Source organism: Gavia stellata, chromosome 5, assembly GCF_030936135.1.
Source record: "Gavia stellata isolate bGavSte3 chromosome 5, bGavSte3.hap2, whole genome shotgun sequence".
Classification (NCBI taxonomy): domain Eukaryota; kingdom Metazoa; phylum Chordata; class Aves; order Gaviiformes; family Gaviidae; genus Gavia; species Gavia stellata.
In genome coordinates this window covers 17,365,639-17,386,279 of record NC_082598.1, presented here as the reverse complement: position 1 = coordinate 17,386,279, position 20,641 = coordinate 17,365,639, and the positions used below count along the sequence as shown (strand labels likewise).

Below are 20,641 nucleotides of genomic sequence, written 5' to 3'. Positions count from 1 at the left end.
CTTCTTTGCTTGTAGTATTTTCTGATCTTTGAATACGTTTTTTTCTGTTCTTTTGTGCATATGACTTCTTTGGTCAAAGCTATTTATACAGATAAGCAAACAAAATAAAATCTATTTCTTCATTCCAGCTCCTAGTTTTTTAAACCAGAGAACTCAAATGCTCAATAGGTTAAAAATAAAAAAAAATGTAGCTGCTTATTTAAAAACAGATGAATCGGATTTTTTATTGAGAGTTAAGTTTTCAGCAGGCTTGCTTCAGATTTTGAATTCTGGCTATAGATGTGATTTTTTTTGTCTAATTCATCTGCAAACTACAATGATACTACATGCAAATGCTAAATAACAATTGTTTTGTGATGCTTTGGATGAAAGACTATTTACATAAAATCTTAAATATGTAACAGAAAAATTAGTACAAAATTTTAATCTACCTTATAGAAGTTCTTAACACCCCCCCCAAAATAATCTTCCCAGCTGGGTTGATAAGGTGTTTATTCTGTGCTATTAGTATGTATTTTTGGTTCCAAGATTTAAATACTTACATTTTTTAAATTAAATGTATTTAACTTTACAGTGAGAACCTCTGAAAGTGATGCTTACTAAAATATTGACAGAAAACATAGATGAGTTTTTTTCTTAAATTTTCTCTCATCACAATATTCGCAGAAAATAGTTACAAGTATGCACGTAGCTCTCCTGCTGAAAGGCGAGGCTTCTTTCTTGATTTAAATGTTGAAATAAATGAGGAACTGCTATTAGAAATGGCTAGTAATTTCCTCCATAAAAAGCACCTGCAATAGTATGCTAAAAGAAACTTTGATCAATATTTTATTGCTAGACATTATTATTGAAGACCCATAATAGCAGTATCAGGTCTCCCTTTATCACTTGGTGGAAAAAGTGATGCCATTCATTATACCATATGGGGATAGAAGCAGGTGAGTACGTACATAGAGTGCACAAAACAGGCTAATTTATTCCCTTCAAACAGATAACTTTTCCCGGAACCTCCTCTCGGTATTGTTATAAACAGCAGTGTTTTTCTTATAGATAGGTAATGTAGAGGGGTTTTTAGGAGAGATTTTCACCTCTTTTGAATTTGAACAGATTTACTGCATCACAGCTTCAGTAAAGGTGGATCGGTATTGCTTCAGTTCATGTATTCTGATAACTTTGTTATCTTTTAATGTTTTATTTCCTGCAGCTGAAATGGTAGCGCATCTTGCGTTGGCATGCTATGCCAATGCTAAATACTACCCCTAGAACTAAGGCTAGTCTGGTCCTGTGGACTGAGCTTCCAGTTAGCCTTTGGAGTGCCTTGTGCATCCTAGAACACAATATGCTTCAACTGCATGCCTGGACTGAACTAAACTGCTAAAATAAAGCACTGAATATAGGTTCCACCATATATTTCCCACCTTTCAGTTTCTTCCAGCTGTTTTCTCAGGTCTGCAGTCTCTGCTGTAGGGCAATGTGCTGGTTTTGGCTGGGGAAGAGTTAACTTTCTTCATAGCAGCTAGTATGGGGCTGTGTTTTGGATTTGTGCTGGAAACAACGTTGATACACAGGGATGTTTTAGTTACTGCTGAGCAGTGCTTACACAGAGTCCAGGCCTTTTCTGCTCCTCACCCCACCCCACCAGCGAGTAGGCTGGGGGTGCACGAGAAGTTGGGAGGGGACACAGCCGGGACAGCTGACCCCAACTGACCAAAGGGATATTCCATACCATATGATGTCATGCTCAGTATATAAAGCTGGGAGAAGAAGGAAAGGGGGGATGTTTGGAGTGATGGGATTTGTCTTCCCAAGTAGCCGTTACGCGTGATGGAGCCCTGCTTTCCTGGAGATGGCTGAACACCTGCTTGCCGATGGGAAGTGGTGAATTAATTCCTTGTTTTGCTTTGCTTGCCTGTGTGGCTTTTGCTTTACCTATTAAACTGTCTTTACGTCCACCCACGAGTTTTCTCACTTTTACTCTTCTGATTCTCTCCCCCATCCCACCAGGGGGAGTGAGCAAGTGGCTGTGTGGGGCTTAGTTGCTGGCTGGGCAGGCAACAATGGCAACAGTAGCTGATTAAGTTTAGACAGAGTGAATGGATGCCCTCTTGCCCCGCCTTTTCTGGGCCTCTGCTCAAAAATATTACCGTTGTCTCAAACACATGGTTTAAATTCAGTGGAAAGGTACTGATTAGTACGCAGAAGCTAAATATACTAATTCGGGGGTGGGGGGGGGCGGGTGGAATAAGGTCAATTTTTTGAGACATCTGAGGAACTTGTCATGAATAGGTGAGACTCCCTTTTTATTTAACATGTTAATCAAATGAAAAATATGAACTAGCAGAAAAGTTAAGATGTCAGTGACCTCAAGAGTAGACATTGTGATCAAGGGAAGTTGCTACAAATAGAATTCAAAAGCAAGTAATCTTGTGAATAGAGGCATGAAAACAGAAATGAACTGTTTCAGTTGTACTTTCTGAGACATGTCCTGTATCGTGCATTGAAATACCTTGCTAAACTCTGCATGGTATTGAAGATGCTGTGTAGTAAGACACCAGGATATAAAGTGCCACCAAGCTACCAGTTTAGATCTGGAAATCATGAAATCATTTTCACTTGGCATTGTGCTCAGCACTGGCTTGTGGATAGCAAGCTGATGTGTGGCTGTACATTTTTCCCAGTATTTCCAGTTCTGGACTTGGTGTCAGTGGAGTCAGTGATCCTTCTCACCTTTGTATGGCCATTTAAAATTCTGCTGTAACAGCGAATTCATTAAAACTTCAGGACTGAAAGAACTGAATCATCTACATAAAAACTAATTGAACAGACCATGAATACACATTGGTTACACAGTTATCTAATAAAACCAAACCTGTTATCTTTCAGGTGCGGAAGGTCAATAAAGATCTTGGGGTTTGTATAGCTGCTTGAGATTGCAGCTACAGAATCTGTGATTTCAACCATATCTGCTCCTGCAGCTTTGATTTGTCGGCTGCGCCAAAACTACTTTCATGTTGTCACCCTGACTTTTACTAGGAAATTTAAGTACATCCATGCAATCTAAACACTATGGCTGTTGGAAAAGCATTCTATACAGAAGACGTAAAACCTTATATTTGTTGTAGCAGGAAGGAATATTTCCCTAAATTTAAATAGTTTATTCCCTTTTTTAAATAGAAATCTGTAAGCTAATTTTGTAGGGTTCAGGATTAGTGAATGAGGAGACCAAAATTATGAAGAGAAGCTCTTTCATCATTGTTGAAAGACCAGCATGCTGCCTTCCTTTATGCTTTTAAATGTCTCATTTTAATTTCAAGCTGTGGTCTAAACTAAATTTTTCACAAAACACAATTGTACCTCATATGAAGTAGTACATTAGGTGCACTGCAGTACATTATTTGCTTCAGCTGGCTGTTTGGCCAGATTATTCCTTGTTTTTTAAATATCTTGTCTCAAAAATTTAACATATTTATTCTGAAGCTTTAAGGAACTTCAGTTTTTTTCTTTATAACTTCTTCCTCTTTTTTGTTTTTTAAATTTTGTTCTTTCTGCTTTGTTCCTGATTTATCAGTTTCTTTGGCCTTTATTTTTACCTTTGGTCTCTGGAATTCAGACTGCTTTCTCATGTGGCTTTAGGGGTTTTTTAATACCATTATTCTAATCCAGTTGTTCATTTTAAGGATGAGGCATTTGGGGGCAGGAGTACATTTAAGATAGATCGGTGTCTCCTTGATGATTCCTTGTTCAATCTTTGATCCTTTCTTGTGCTCTGGTCATTTGTTAAAGAGGTAGTTGTCACTAGACCTACTTAGGATTTGCTGAGATGTAAACCAAAAGATCTTGTTTCACTTTTTACACACTATGATTTATAACCAGCTTTTGATCTGAACATACAGACAGTGGGATTAACATGATCAAAACTATTTTTTCCTTCCTGATCAAGGATTCCTGTGTGATGTGTCAAGGAATCTGAAAGGAAATAACTAGGTGTTCTAAAGACTATTTTCTACAGAGGTGAGCAGAAGTGCCACTTCTGGATCTCTGTTCCTGGGATCTCACTGCCCTTCTTGTTAATTACCACTGCTAAGTACCTAAATTCTTCAGAGTTCAGGTTCTTCCTGAATGAGTTCAGTAATCAGTTGTTTGGCACATTGGCTAATTAATTACACTAATCCATACTAGATGCAGGGCTGCCCTAGGAACATTCTTTATTTCCAATCACATCCATTTCTGTAGTCTTTTACGTGTGGTTTTTTTTTAAAGTGATGCTACCCTCTGACACATTGGCAATTAAACTTCAGGTCTCTGTTGCTATCGGTCCTTTAAATGTCTCCGTTTTCCAGAAGGATTTATAGAAGGGCAGAATGTGTTATTAATATGGGCATAGAATTCCATTCAAATTGGAATGGCAGGGTTGATGTAAGTGGGGCGAAAGTATTTAAAATCTGATTTGGCTATGTGCAATCCTTTTTTGGGCTTTACTTCACAGAACCAATAGAAAAAAGTACATCTTGCTTTTTTCCCCTGTTGCATTTCTGGCAGTATGCACATTACTGGCTTTGAAATAAATGTTTACCGCCTCTAGTCATATGACAACCCTAATAGGCACACATGACTTATCTTCATGGGAAAAGGTATGTTGTGGTTAGGTTTTGACACATGACCACTAAGTTCTGATGTATTAAGCCTTGGAATGTCTGATTCTTCCTTTCCCTTTTCAATATACTAAAATACATATTTTAAAGGAGACTGAAAAGATTTAATCATATGTAGTCATTTGCACCACCAGTGGATGCATGGAAGCACAAGCAAATTCAGTGTCATCTTTCATAATAGCCTAGAGAGTGTGTACGTGGGGAGAATATAGTATGATGTGTGGCCAGGCTTCAGGGCCAGCCCTATTAAGAGCAGAATTTAAGCACGGTATTAGAATGCAGTCTGTGCACGGTATGTGCTGACAAGAGACCAGTTGGGGGATAAGTATATCTGAATTAGTGGTGGGTGCCAGTTCTTCAACACTTAAAAGCGTAAACAGTGAGGAAGTAAACTTCTTAATCGTATGCTTGTAGAGGTAGTTGAAGACCATTTAAAATGTCCTCAGCCTGTTGTTTTGGCTGTCATTTAACCGTCTCTTATAATGAAAGGGTTATTAAACTTATACTGTATACTAACTGAAAAACAGTTTGTGATAGGCTTATCACCAACACTTTGTGGGATATGTTCGAAACTGAGTTGAAATGGCTTATAGCAATGTTACTGAGGATTATCATGATGGAGAATGAAGAACAGAGATCGCTTTTTCTTCCCACTTTACTCTTTGTCACACGGAAGCAGAAAAGAGACATTGCCTTTTGCCAGTACCTGCGCTCTCTATAACTGAACACTAACACTGGTGGCTTGTCACTGTTTTCCCAGATTCACAGATATAGTAATTTACTTTCCCTTTGTTCTTCTTGAAGAGCATGATATCCTTAAGTGTGAATCTAGGGATGTAGCCTCACTTGTTCTGTAGTTTACCACATCATCTAAGGAGTGGCAATACATGGTACAGGAAATTCCCCTCACCTGTTTAAAAAGAAGGGTACATACACAACATAAAATAAGTTCATAATAAATGATGAAACATTATTGGTGCATATTTTGTAGTCTGAATTTTAATTGGGACTTGGGACTGATTACCATTGGTTGTTTTGATATCCTGAAGCCCTTTTTGTCCTTGTCCATGAGGGTGAGAAATGAAACGAATTTCTGAATCATTTAGGTTCACTTGTTGAAGCTGCTGTATAATGCCCTTTCTCCCTTACTTGTGTCTCTGACAATCAGTTGATGAGAGGGACAAGGATGAAGAGCAGTCGCACTCATTCCTCTTGCTCTGAGCAGCCTTCAACAGCTGGGGCAGCAAAGATAACAAATTAGAAGGGAGGCCAGTGAGAACAGGAGAAATAAGCAGAGGAGAAAAAGAGGTGTCAGCCTGTCATCCAATCTCAAAAATTGGTGGGGGAAAAATGTTCATTATTACAGCATAAGAGGAAATTTAAGGCCATAGATGTCCCTTCTCAATTTAATCCTGTTGACTAGTGAATTAACATATGCTGAGCAGGTAATAAATGTCTGAAGGATTGGCTTGAGACATGCTTTAATGTTTAGGCCTGAATTAAGGTCCTTACTTCCCAGTTGAGAATTTCTGTCTGTACAGGCTTCCCTGGGATCTGAAGCACTGAAGATGGGATCTGTGTGTTGTCTTACACATTGCTGATCAATGATGTGTCATGGCAGTGTGCAAGTATGCAATGTGGGAAATACAAGATGAAACTTTTTTGAGATTTTGGGAAAAACTCTGGAAACTCAGTGATTACGTTCAAGTCGCTAATGGGTGTGATAGAGAATATAGATCAAGGAATGCTAGACTGCACATTAATCCATTGGTGACAGCACCAAGTGATATCTCACTTTTATCAGAAAGTGCTGTGTCCTGGTAATTTGGGCAGTATTTGGTGAATTCAGAGGCATAGAAGAACATACTTGACTTGGAGTGTTATTGGCAGAAAACCAAGAAGTTAGGGTTAGGACTTCACCTATGTCCTGTTTTTTCTGGTATTTAAATTTATTTTAGTGAAGAATTTCCTTGTTTCTTCCCCCATACATATGCCACTTCTGTTTGGAAACTTGTGCTTCCTCTGAGCCCTCCTGAGCCCATACTGAGATATGAGTTTACGTACCCCAAAATGTGCCTTTTTACATGTGTGCCTGCAACCTCATTCTTGAATTCTGTGTGCTTTTTGTCCCTCTCTCCTGGAGGAGTTGTTCTTTTCTTTTAGCTCTCTTCCTTCAGGCTTGCCAGTATTTTGAAACTTCTTTTTTAAAATGAGGGGTATTGTTATACTAGAACATAGTATCTGCAGCCATGAACATTGTCATTGGTCTGTAGCTAGTTAGAGATGATGGAAGCTGCTGACACAAAGTCAAAGTCAAATATTTTTTTGGCCAGCTTGATCCTTGTATATTCTTCTGAACATTTCTATTTCTTGTGTCCTAAAACCAGTAGGTAGAACCCTACAGAATATTCGAGGTGCTTAAGGAAATTAACCCTTTGGATTTGGAGATGACTTGCCCACAAAGAAATTACTGTCATGGTTATTAGCAGGTGTTACAAGCAATAACAGTATCTTCACAGATTTTCACAGTAGTTATGTCTTCTAAAAAGACTTATTGGACTTGCTAATTTGTGGTGACATTATGTATTAGGCTTTACCCCATTTTTCAATAATACAATTTCAGGGAGGTTTTTTTAATATGTTAAAAAATGTGATGCTTCCTGAAGCAAGCTGTATGGGTCATTTATGGAGATAGGGCACCAAAGTAGAAAAAAGACCCTACCTAGTCTGGGAGGGCAGGTCATAGGACTCCATCTCAAGTCTGGCTGCTTTTGTGTTATAGTGCTTATGGTTTTGATAACTGAGCTGATGTATCCTGCTGTTCCCTTTCAAGGTGGGAGTGTGAAAGACTAGTAGGAACCTTCTAAATAAGGTGTAATAGTTGTCTTGAAACACTTTTTTTTATTTTATTTTTTTATTACTGGACCCATTATATAGCAATTTGGATATCCATGATTGTAGGAAATGAAATTTGCCTTGCTGATAACTTGAAATGACAGAGGTGTATTGTCTCCATTTTTGCACCAGGAGGTGCTGGTTCTTTCTGAATCCCACAAGAAATGCACAAGCTTTATCAAGAAAGATGAGTATTTTATTAACGTAGTAGAAAAGGTGATAGCAAGTCACAACTTAAGTCCTTTCTGATGCTGGGAACCCCGAGTTGATGCAATATCAGACAGACCTCCAGTCAGGCCACAGCATACTCCAGAGATCCTGTCCGTGGTAAGGTTCCCAGCATCCCCTCCCCTCAAATCTGATCAAATAATTTGTGGAAAAGATTTGTCTAATCCAAGACTTAATAAATGGTAGAACCTCAGAACGAGTAGATATCTGTGTATGCAAATAAATGATTCTTTGGAGTTGACAGCTTTTTTTTTTAACTAGATATAAAGGAGAGGTTCACCAATTATGTGCTGCTACTAATTGTATGTCTAAGAAATATGGAACAGTTCTCATGGAATCCAGGTGAGTAAACTAGTAGAAAAATTAAATACAAAATGACAAATTCCTGTGCTATATACTATATTGAATAAATATTGAGTAAAATTTGGATATTATTTTATTAAAACAAAGTTTTAATAATTTTAAGCCCCAATCTGTGTGGTGTATTTTGGTTGAATGTTACCAGTCTACCTAAATTTTACTTTAAGCATCTAAAACCACAGGTGCTCTGTCTATTCCTCATACATACTGAACATCTATCTAGTATGCGCAAAGGTAAAGCTAAAGCCTTTACTTCATAAAGCTTTGTAACCTTATTCTAATTGTGGTGTGATTGTATGGTACTGATAAGTTTCTAGAACAGCAACGGAGTAAGTGAGAAGTTGCACTCAACATGCTGAGTGGTGATGTAAAGTAACAGACTCTTCAGACTCCTCAGGATTTTTCACTGTTGAGCAAAAGTGTTCTCATTTTTGTTTTGTATACTGGCATCAAATTAAATGGCCTAACTTGTTTTTTCCCAACCTTCAGATCATCTTTGGGTGTTATTCCCAGACGTTTGCATGGTGGTTGCTTCAGAAATCGCAGTGGATATTGTGAAACATGCCTTTATAACAAAATTCAATGACATCACAGCAGATGTAGGTATCCTGGTTGGAATGCTGAGTGCTATTTTAAGTTGTAGTTTATTTTGCTAATATTTTTTTAAATATTAAAATGTAATTTTTACATTTTCTGCACTGGAATATTTTCATATATAGGATATCATTTGGGAAAGCTTGGTAATTTCCTGATACAATATGCTTCTGAGGTTCTTTATAATGCAGAACAAACACCTTTGCTTCTAAATCAGTAGTTCCAGATCCATAAATTATTGAAAGTGTTGTGTAACAGTTTTCATAATAACTACAATGCAGGTAACTGGCAGATCTTTCTGTGAAGTGATCACTAGTTAAATTGACAGAAGGTTACTTGTTCTGCAGTCTAGACAGAGCTTGTACCTTTTCCTAACAGAATGGATTGTAGGTTAAAATTCAGGCTTTAGAAAAAACAGATACTGTGAGGCTGCTGAATCTCTGTTCTTACATGTGTGTTAAAGGTGGAATCTGAAATCAGAGATATATTTTTCCACTGTCCCTGGAGCTCTAATATGAAGTAGGTGATGTTAGTTTCCCACTCCTGAAATTTCTTAGGCCATATATATTATGCAGTCCTTCTTTTAAAGTAGTAGATGAGGTTACTTCTTGCGTGTTGTGGCATGATACATTGGCCATTTGTCTTGCATGTTGTGTGAATTCAAATGCACTTGGTAAATTTGTGAAGAGATGAGTTAGCGTTTTTTTCACTATTAAAACCACTTTTCAGGAAATGAGATCAGAACTTGGAAGTGCTATCTTTTTCAGCATCTCTAAACTAACTACATCATGCGGTGTAGAAACAAGTTTAATAGATGTACTTAATAAGCTCCCTTATGCCAGAGGCATTTATGCATGCCCTACTTTCATATAGAGAGTGTGGAAAAGAGCAATAATGAAGTATGATAGCAAAAAATGTAGCATGCTTCAGTGTACTGAAACAGCTGGAGGATGGGGGTAGTGAGTGACAATTTTGCAAGGTTTATTTAACAAACTTTGTATTTTTTTATATGAAGTTCTAAAGAATTATGGTTGCTAGGTCAGACTTTTTCAGACATTTTGAACATCTGCAGTGCAAGTTGCTCTGCCACTTAGCCTTAAAATAGATGCTTTTCTGTTTCATTATGCAGAACTATTTTAAAGAGAAAGAAAAGCTTCATTAATTTTCTGATACAATTTGCTTTTTTCTTGGGATCACTTGCTTAGTATATAAGTAAGCGCTCTCATTTGTTTAATTTGATCCCAGTGCTACCTTTCATGTAGCTTAAAACAAATTATGAACTGTAGGAAAAAAGTAAACATGATTTCTCTTACTTTGTGTTTCTGATGATCTTCAAATTCAGTAAATGCTTTATAAAGTCTCACTCAATTCGTAAAACATAGCATAGTGTTGTTTGTTGTATGTATATGCAAGTTAGTTTATCGCAGAAATATAGGCTCATCTGTTGAAGGGTGCTCAGAAATACTGGCTTTGACTTCTTCAGCCTGTGCATAAGTATTTATAATATTTTACAGAAATAATATCTCTGTTCCTTCTACAAAGTGTGATAACAAATTAATCACACATCCAATGTGCTGGATTTTTTCCAGGTCTACAGTGAATATAGAGCCAGTCTTGCATTTGACCTTGTTAGCAGTCGACAGAAAAACGTAAGGCTGAAAATAAAGGCATTTTCTTGTATTAACTAACATAATTGTTATGGGGGGGATATTGGAACAAATATTTAAAGAAATACATACAGAATTGTTATACTCCTACAGCACTGAAATTCTACTCTGCTTTTTTTAATAAGAGATAACAGGAGTATTTCCTTGTGGTTTATATTCTTACTTTAGTCAGGTCAGTTTGGGCTTTGTTTAATAGATTGTTGAGAAGCCTCTTCCAAATACGCTTATAGTCAGGGGGCAAGTAAGCAAGCTTAGCAAGATGTTCTTGAGATAATTTTAAATTACTGTTCTTTTTGCTTTATTTTAGCTGTGTTGGATCAAAATACAGTATTCATTAGGAATGCATATTATTTCTTCACAGACAGTGTGCACAGATGTATAGGGATGTTTGTACCATCCTTGTTACTGTTGTGGCATGGGTATTTACAGAACACACAGACTGCTTGTGGTTTTCATTAGTTTTTTGGAAGACTATTTACAGCACACCTTTCCTGGAAGAGTCTCTTAACTATTAGTGAGTGCTCTGGATGAGTGCTGTAACTATTAAATCAACTTTATTATAATAATTTATGTAGTTTTCTTGAGCATGTTTAATAGCTATTGCTGGGAATGCAGTAGCTATAGCTCATAAAGAAGTTAGCTTAAATTACAAATAATTGATTATTAATAATTTTTTAGTTAAAAAAACAAGTTTGTTAGTTCTGAAAACTCCATCACTTTTCCTAAGGATCCTCTGTGGAAAATGAGGTAGCATCATATAGGCACTAACTTTGGCATGATGTTCAATATGCATGAAAGCTGTCATGCAACGTAGTTGTGTTTTGAGAGTTCACATGTAAACATATTTTCAAAATTATTTTAACACAATTATCCCGAGGCTAATTATAGGTGTTTGTAAATGATATAAAATAGCTAGTGTGATGGATAATTGTTCTTTTATCCCTGTTACGGGCTTTTCTGCACAGTATTTGAGGATCAAAGTCATATTAATACAAAAAGGTCTCTAAGCTAGTAATACAATACAGATGAAATATCATAGTGCATTTGGATTCAGTGTCCTAATTGCTCTCGATTTAGAGATTTGTATTGTACTCCAGTTGCTCTTGATTTAGAGCACTGAAGCTAATCTTGCTGGTCATGGTGGTATTACATTTCCGTCTGAGATACAGCAATCTTCATTTGAATTTCAAAATGTGAATAGGTACACTTTATACCAGTATAATGTTTGTTAGCAGAGATTGATTCTTATCTAGAGGGTGTGCCAAGCTATAATGAGCTCATTCCTTTGCATAAATAGTTCATTATTCTTCCTCTTTTTTTCCTAGGCATATACAGATTATAGTGATTCAGTTTCCAGAAGAATGGGTTTCATTCCTCTTCCACTGGCTGTTTTAGTAAGTTGTATCTTTCCTATCAGTTTTCTGTCAATAAGATCTCACTTGGAGAATATATGCCTGTGATATAGCTAGCTCATTTTGATGTTTTGAGGATGAAATGATCACCTTAAGTAACTGAAATGATGCTGCAAGGTTGAGTTACCATTCAGTGTAACCTATATCACATACTAATTATGACTTCATGAATGTGTTACTGTTTATCAGCCTTTCATAGAAAATTGAATAGATACTAATTTTATAGAATTTATAAGCACTTGAATTGTAGCAGTGGAATTAAACTACATCTGTGCTTATTAAACATTTCGTCCTTTTGGCAATTATCCTGTTCATTCATTTGGAATAGTCAAAGCAGCTGGTTGCCAGAAGGTTAGCAGTAGTGTATTAGTTGGGTTTTTTTAGGTTTTTCATAGGAGTTCTTGTGGTTGTCCCTGTAACGGTATGCTTAATGACTAAGTTTTCTTTTATATGGGGCACTGAGCTTCTGTGCTGTTGTAGAATACATGATTCTGAAATAGTTGACCCTTTTACATGGACATGCTGCTATAAAAATGAATCACTTCGTTATTGGAATTGTGTTCACATGCTGTCTGTTCTGAATTAAATATTGCATAATGTTTTCTGTAAATAGCTGCTCTGACTTTCCCCATACACACATGTAGACAAGCAGTAGTTATAATACTGGGAATGTGTCCTTGCTTTGCCAGCGAAGATGCCAATTCATAATTTTCCTGGAAGAATATCAATATTAATTAACTTTTAAATGTAATGTTCTCCCATAGAGATGGGGAGAAATACTATTGACAGCCTTTGCCTAATTTTGATCCAGGATTTAAAAAAAACCAACCAAACAAACAAACAAAAAACCCCAACCCCAAAAAAACCCAAAAAAAAGCCAAGAAAACCCACACAACTATGATCATAATCGTGATTTCTTTTATAACTAATTAAAGTACATCCAGTGAGAATTTGATTGAAAGGCTTTTTTCAAGTTGTATTCTGATATGATATCCTAGATACTAATAGGTTTAAAACACACTGAAGTGCTTTGCTGACTTGGAACCCTAACTGTGAAATACTGAAGTAAAACTGGGATTTCACGATCATTTGTAACCGAAATTTGGGATTCATATGCCTAGTCCACAAAGCAATTTTGTATTCAAAATGTTAGCACAGTGTGAAACACTGATTCTGTTTTACTGCATCAGCATCTCTTGACATTTTCCTCAAAAATTGTTAACTCAGCTTCCAGCCCTTGACTTTTGGGGAGGTTTTTTTCGCTTGTTATTTTACTCGGAAGTCAGTGTTGAAGGAAACATTATCAGACTGTACTTTTGGCAAAGTTGCAGCTAGATGCTAGTATAATACTTACTCAAGCCAAACTCTTGACTAGTTAGCGCTACCAAGGAGAACATTAGAATAAATTTCTATTAATGTAAATGTTTCTACTTGTTGTCTTAAATTTACCAAATAAGAAATGTCTGTTAAAATGCTCTATTAATAATAGTGTGCTATGTTTTAACTGCTTAACTTTTATCCTTAAAACAGCTCATCAGAGTCGTAACAAGCTCAATAAAAGTACAAGGAATCTTAGCTTATGTTTGTGTTGTGCTGTTCTACTGTGGGTAAGTAAATGCGCACAATTGAAAAGTATTTACCATTATTTGATCACATATGTGAAAAAAGCTTCTGTTGAGACTTCTAGGTATAAGTGTAAACACAGTTTATGTTCGGTAGAACATAAATGTAAAACATTTATGCTCATAAACTGAAATTGAGAGTGCAGATTGGTCCTTAAGTACTGTAACTGCATTGGGGGATTATAGCCCTCAATAGCTAACTTCAGTAATGAAAATAACTAATGGAAAAATGATTGAAAGAATTTATGATGGACAAGCACCACACCTCTGCATAAAAGGGGAAACTGAATTCTAAGAACAAAACTTTCTGTGAAAAGAACGAAAGATTCAATATGCCAAGAAAAATAAGCAGTTTAAGTGCTCTGAGCAGACTTGAATTCTTCTCTCTGGTAGTTAAATGCAAGGTTTCTTCATGTTGGGAAAATGCTATATGACAAGAAAGTAAATGCAAGGCTCACCTTTCTGGGAAGCGTGGGGTCAGTAAGTAATCTTAGTTAAGGTATATAATGTCCTATGGCAATTCGTTTTCCAAAACCAATGATGTGTAAGTGTCCCTTCACTGCCAAGTCAGTTTATACTTGTGTTAGTCTTAACTTCTCACCAGTTGGTACATACTTCTGAGATACGTTTAGCTGTACTTTAAATCCAGTCTAGTTTGCCTGTCTTGAGGCACTTGCTGTAGACTATATGGGGATGACCAGTTCCTAGGAAAGCTGCATACTGAACTATGTCAGTTTTTGTTTTCTCTCAGTACTGATTGATATTGGAGTCCTCCTAAAATTGATCATAAAGAATTAAGTGATTCAAATTGCTGCAGCACAGAGAACCTGCCTACAGTATTGTGGGAGTATCTCTTCCAATGCCCTACCAAGTTGTGTTTGTAACTGAAGGCAGGAAGAAAAGAATGGGATTACGACACATTTTTTATTAATAGGTAGACTCTTATCTCTAATCAGACCTTGATCTGCAAAAAAAGTAGAACTTGGTCTGATGCGTCTATTCCACATCAATGTAGAGATACATCTCTTTAGTATTGGATAACTAGGACTTCGAGATATTGCATATAGGTCAAATATTAAAATGTTAGCCATATTCCTCTGCACTTTGATTTCTTCCCCAGCATACCACATGCTGTGCCCATGTTCTCCCTGAACCCAGCTCTGCATAATTAAAAGCACTAGGCCCCAGTAGTCACGTTCAAGCTGTGATATACCAAGCTCAGCACCTTCATTCTGCTTAGTGGTTTTTCCTTTTTCCCAATGTATGTAATATTTCCCTACATCTACCATTCCACTGCTGCAGCCCAGTCCTGGATATTTCCCTGTCTCTGTGGCTTGGAGGACGGAGGGCAGGAAGTAGTAATGTGATTAACATGAAGAATTAAATGCTGCTTTTTGAAGGCATAGGTCACAAGAGTAAATGCATTTTGGTTTATTTTCCCCTTATTGAAAAGTGAGAACAGAATTTTACTTCTGCCATGATCTCAGATTTGGAGCTAACTCATCTCTTACATCTTTCAAGTAATTTGTGTTCTGAACATAAATTTCAACTTTTCATCAGATTAGTATAGCATAGGTATGTGAGAAACAATGTGATAAAATCTGAAACAGTTACCTGGGCAAAGGATTGAGACTATAATGTGGAGACAGTGTTTTGTATTAATATTTAACAACTGTAATACTCTTAAGTTATACTATTAAAAAGTCTTGCCCAGCATATGAAACCTGAGTTTTCTTTTTCTAGGATTTTGAACAACTGCAAACGTACATTGTTAGAAATTTGAGTCTGGGGTGGACTGGCAGAAAAGAATAAAGGAGAATAACTAGAAACTCTTGCATAATTTTCCATGAGAAGCTGGAACTGATGCAATAAAGTGTTGATTTATGGCATTTTCAACTTCTGATCTCATTAAATCAGAGTCATATCATCCTGTAAACACCTACTCTCTCAGAACAAAAGCATGTTACATAAAAAATGTAGGAAAAACACCTCTAAAACTTATTAAGAATGGAGGAGAGCTTCCCAGCTCTCAGAAACAAAATCTGTCCTGATAACCTAATAAAATTGTAGAGGAACATGGCTTTCAACTTGTGTAAAATTATACCTTCTTTGTGATTGCTTGAATACTAAAACATCAGTTTCTTCTGAGTACTGAAAATGGTCTGCTCTGCTCATTCTTCCATTCTCTAAATTTCTTCTACAAGTAAATGTATTGCATAAAATTCCCTTAAAAGTGCAGTGTACTTTGGTTTTCTGTTTGACAAGTTCTGATTACATTAATGCAGTGAGAGATAGTGAAGCTGCTGCTGAAGTGTGCTTGGGTCACTTTATGGTTAAGCAGTTAGACCCGCTCCACGGATCTGTGAATGTTCATTTCAAGTCGTCTTTTTAGTCTGTTAGCGATGTACATAATAAACAGATTTTCAGAGAGTGGAGAATGAATTTAGTCTGCGTTTGGTTCACTTTTGTTACATAGGTTGATTTGCGTAGAGAATATTTACATTCATCCTACAGAGACTAGATCACTATTTCCTTGTTCTGTAGTGAGCCTTCACCTGCTTCACCTCTGCTTTCACCTCTGGAGTGGACATTGGTCTGCGTGTCATGTAATAGTAGTAACAGAGCTTAGATTTTACAAAGCTCATTTGAGTTGTAAATCTAAAAGCACTTGATGGTAGATGAGACCTTCCTGTTCTTCAAATGAGAAGACAGGTATAAAAGGGACTTCAGTGATTTGCTGAAGTTTGTGCTGCAAATTAGTGATAATAGAAAAGGAATCTGCCATCAACTGGACTGTTCTGTGATTGTAATGCAGTGCTGCCTTTTTGCATTTGTTGACTTTTATGAACTGTCTTTTGTGATGTGAAAAAGGACTTTTTATGATTAGCCTGTAATTTGTGAAAGCTAGATATTTGCTTTCTTGTGGTTCAAAGTCCACTAGTGATTCTTGGCTGGGCACACTTAAGACTACAGGTTTAACAGTAGTGCATTTAATTTGGGCTTGCACTGTTGAGGGCCCTTTTTGGTTCTGTGTTTAAATATTTGACGTATTAAAAGGCTGCTTAACTGTCCTTATAGTCCTTTTGTTAAACTATGATAAAACTCAATGTTTTTCTCTAGATGGCTTCAAAAAGAAAAAAGAAAATTAAGCATTGAATCTGAAACAAATTGCTAGGAAAAGGAAATTACCATTTGATCTTGCTGTTGAAGGGATTTAATTTGTTAGCTAATCCTTCTAAGACAGCAGTAACCATATGCAATTACTTTAATATGAATAATTGCAGTATGAATAATATGCACTTTAATATGCTAATGTAAATATGTAAACAAATCCTTTTTTTCAGGCTAATATCTCTGAAAGTCCTTAACAGTATTGTATTGCTGGGGAAATCATGTCAATATGTAAAGGAGGCAAAAATGGAGGAGAAATTACTCAATCCTGTCCTGACTGCCACCCCAGGGAAGCCAGCTGGCAAACAGCAGAGTGTGTTTAAATCTACCCAAGGTAAGGCTAACTGCCTTGTTTTGTTTTCAACTGTAATGAAAATTGCGTTCAGACTAAAAGGAATATTAAACCAGATGTATGATGTTGTTTGCTGCACAGTAAGCCTGTTGCTGGACCTTAATTGTACCATATCACAGGTGTGAACACGAGTCTGTAAATGTAATAGAATTTATTGCTTTTAGTTCATGCATCTTCTTTTGGTTATAAATACTCATGTCTCTGATAAGATCCCACCCTGATATGTGGAGGTGATAGAAACATCACGCTTTTGTTTGAAAATCATAATCATAGAATGGTTTGGGTTGGAAGGGACCTTTAAAGATCATCTAGTCCAACCCCTTCTGCTATGTCACTACATGAGTAAGTAAATATTTACATATAATCTCTGGCAGTCCTGAAGTTTAATAAGCAAGCAATCTATGCATTTCTTACAGAAATTAATGTAAAGCATGGCACATAATAGATATAATTACTTATAATTGTCATGAACACATGAATGAAAAGCTTTATGAAATCCAAATAGGAATTTCAGCTGGTCTCTAACTTGCTTCATTTCAAGTCTGTGCAGTGTGGTTTTCTTATATGGGTCCTCAGCATTAGTGGTTAATATATAATTGGAATGGGGCATTATTAAATTCCTGTGACACGTTATAGAAGGAAACAGAAACCTTCCTTGTTCAGTCAACTGAATTGGATTGTGTATCTTCCTCTGTGAGGAGCTCAATGAGAGCCCTAGAGAACTCAACAGTGAGGCTTTTATTGTGTTCACTCAGTTGCTTGGCAAGGACTTGAACAGCTTGAAATACAAGGTGCTTATTAGTCGTCATAGTGTCTTGCCAGCAACAGTAGAGTTAAGAATTTGTAAGTGTTTCAGTCGCAAATCTCTGTATCTCACCTGTGTCAAATCACATCATGCAGAAACTTGGTGCAGACGTTTATTTTTAAATAGCTGACATTCATAGAGTTGCTTTAGTTTCATCATGAAAGAATGTAATATGAATTGGTCTGAATGCCTTTGCTTTTCATTAGACGACTATCATAATGATAATGTTATAATAAAAGATTCTAGTACTACACTTGGATATGAGACTTAATAAGCTATACTTACTTAGATTGACCTTTAAACTTACTCACAGTAAATAAATCTTGAAGATTATTTTTAGCTGAAGCAGCAGAAATTTTACCAGGTCAGTCAGCAGAGATGCTTATTTCCTCAGATGGAAAGATTTTGGTTAAAAAGTGGCAATCAAAAAGGTTTTGCTCATTTTATTTAGAATATTCTAAGTTCTAAATATTCTAAGCTCAATTTTTAACAGTTTTTCAGGGGTTTTATACCTTTTAACAGCTCTTTATTTACTAGAAAACTCAATTATGTGAAAGAATTATTTTTTTACCTTCCCTAGCTTCTGTGTATCTGCATTATTACTGCTGGGCTCTGCAGTATTGATTAATCCCTGTGCCCCATTCACAGCTTTTTTTTTTCAATACAGTCTCTCAACCCATCTCTTACTAGGATGAGGGTGAGGGAGTTAATCTGGTCTGCTTTCTATCAGCTTATAATGTAAGTCAATTTATTTTCTTAAGAGTTTCCACCTTGTCCACAGAAACAGTTTAAAATTTTGAAGGATAAAATTTTATACTTGCTCTTGAAGGTGGAAGTTCTAATTACTGGTAATCATTTATAGGCTGACCAGCTTTCTCTGGAAGCTGCTGGGTTAGAAAATACTTACCTTTGTCATGAAGTTCTACAATTAGCAATACTTGTCTCCTTTCTTGATGCATGTTTAGTACCTTTAACTTGCATAACACTATAGAGAGTAATCCATCTACCTTCAAGTAGTAGATAGTATACTGTGAAGAGATGCTGTACAGAAAGAAGTTTTTGCAGTAGTTTGGATAGTGCTGCTATTCTGACAAATAATGTTCCCTTGGGCTGGTCTGCAGTACTCTCCACATTAGTCAGATTTTTTCCAGATTCCTTTAGAAATAATTACTCAGTCTTTATGAGGAGATGGAAATAAATTTTTCTTACTTTGTCATTTGCTTGTGCATTTTAATTCTTTAAATGTTTTAACAAAATGTGGAAATGATACATGGATATTACTTACAAATATCTTAGGTTAATGGAGCCAGTGTTCAATTTCACTGAAGTAAGAGGCAGGAATAAAAAATAGACATCTTTAATAGAACAGCTTTAGGAGCCAGTGCTATTAAAGTGCATAGCAGTGCATGAGTCATTTATTGGTTATCCCTAGAGAAGCCAGGCTTATTGTACATATGTAGAGGATTAGGCACCTCTAGTTCCCTCTACAGAGATTCCTTTTCTTCATTTTAGTAGAAAATATTTGTGTAACTGTGTCAAAAATCTTTTTGCCTAAGCCAACAAAAATGAATATGTAAACCAGAAGAATGTAGTGTATGTCTTAACGTCTGCTGCTTATGCTCTTGCTCCTTATCTGAACTTCTGTAGAATGCATTTTCTATCCTTTTACCAAATTAGAAAAGGAACTCTCTTACAGTAAAACTAAGAAGAGGTAGTGGCTTCCACAAAGCATTCTTCTGTTGCTTCTGCTGATTTGATGCAGCACACTTTTTCAGGACAGCTTTGGATGAATCTGGATTTTATAGATGCATTAGTATGTCTGTGCTAAATTCATTATTATCTTTGTAATTGTATTCTCTTCCAACAGGAACTTCCACAGATGAAAATGGATCTGCATCAGTTACCAATCAACCTGTGCATCAGAAGGAGAATACCCCGTCTTTACTTGTAACAAGCAATTCTGATCAATTTCTGACAACTCCTGATGGAGAAGAAAAAGATATAAGTCAAGACAGTTCAGAATTAAAACACAGGTCTTCAAAGAAAGACTTGTTGGAGATAGACAGGTTTACTATTTGTGGAAACAGAATTGACTAAGGTTGTAGGTTTTTTAATCAATGTGCTAAGGATACTGAGCTGTTGGGACAGCAGATGCTACCAGAATGGACAGTTGCCAAAAAAGGCACATAAATATTTATTTAAAAACTTAAATTATTAATGGCAAAAAATATTAATTTCTTTCTACAAGTAACTTGGCTTGGTATCTGGTCAGGTCGAGTAAGTGATCTTTAACTTGCCTCTTGGAAAATGTGGTGGATCGTGAGGCTCTAGCCTGGTGGCAGAGCTGCAGTATCACTTTTCTGGAAAATAGACTGGGAAAAAAGCATGATCCTGTTCTGCGTTATGAAACCGTGCTTCCAGAAGATACTATGTTTCATGAAGGTTCCTCCAGTGTAAGGATATTCCTGGAAATGTATGACAACTTGACCGGAAGCTTGCCTTTCCAGTTACCTGTTTTATTAAACATCTGCAAGCAGAATTCAAAACTTGTGCTTATATCAACGAACGCGTAAAGCATTGGTACATAAAACAGTAAGTCAAGATAGTTATTCTTGTCAACAAAAATATTTTCAAGATGTATCTTGAAAATCTTGTAATCAGAATAAAATTTTGCCTTTAAATGAAAGACTTACTGTATATTATTTTATCTAAACATCAAGGAAAGATCACAGTAATGAAGGTTCTGCTTAACTGGGCAAATATGAAGCATAATCATTTCTTGTGTTAAGTTGTGTGGCCTGCAAGGCAAATTATTTATAAAAGTATTTTTAAAAGCTGAGGACTTTTTGTTGCTGTAGGAAAAAATAATATAGGGGCACTTCT

At 36.3% G+C, this 20,641-nt stretch overlaps 1 protein-coding gene across 1 annotated transcript in view; it reads left to right on the top strand.

The window, feature by feature from the left end:
• TAPT1 (transmembrane anterior posterior transformation 1) overlaps positions 1-20,351 on the top strand; it is a 50,177-nt gene extending 29,826 nt beyond the window's left edge. Inside the window, exons 8-14 of the mRNA XM_059817748.1 lie at positions 8,037-8,117; positions 8,625-8,734; positions 10,319-10,378; positions 11,722-11,790; positions 13,339-13,415; positions 16,775-16,935; positions 19,626-20,351. Of these exons, the coding sequence (XP_059673731.1) occupies positions 8,037-8,117; positions 8,625-8,734; positions 10,319-10,378; positions 11,722-11,790; positions 13,339-13,415; positions 16,775-16,935; positions 19,626-19,855 (788 nt within the window). The 3' untranslated portion in view covers positions 19,856-20,351. The remainder of the gene's footprint in view (positions 1-8,036; positions 8,118-8,624; positions 8,735-10,318; positions 10,379-11,721; positions 11,791-13,338; positions 13,416-16,774; positions 16,936-19,625) is intronic.
• Positions 20,352-20,641: the final 290 nt, after the last annotated feature.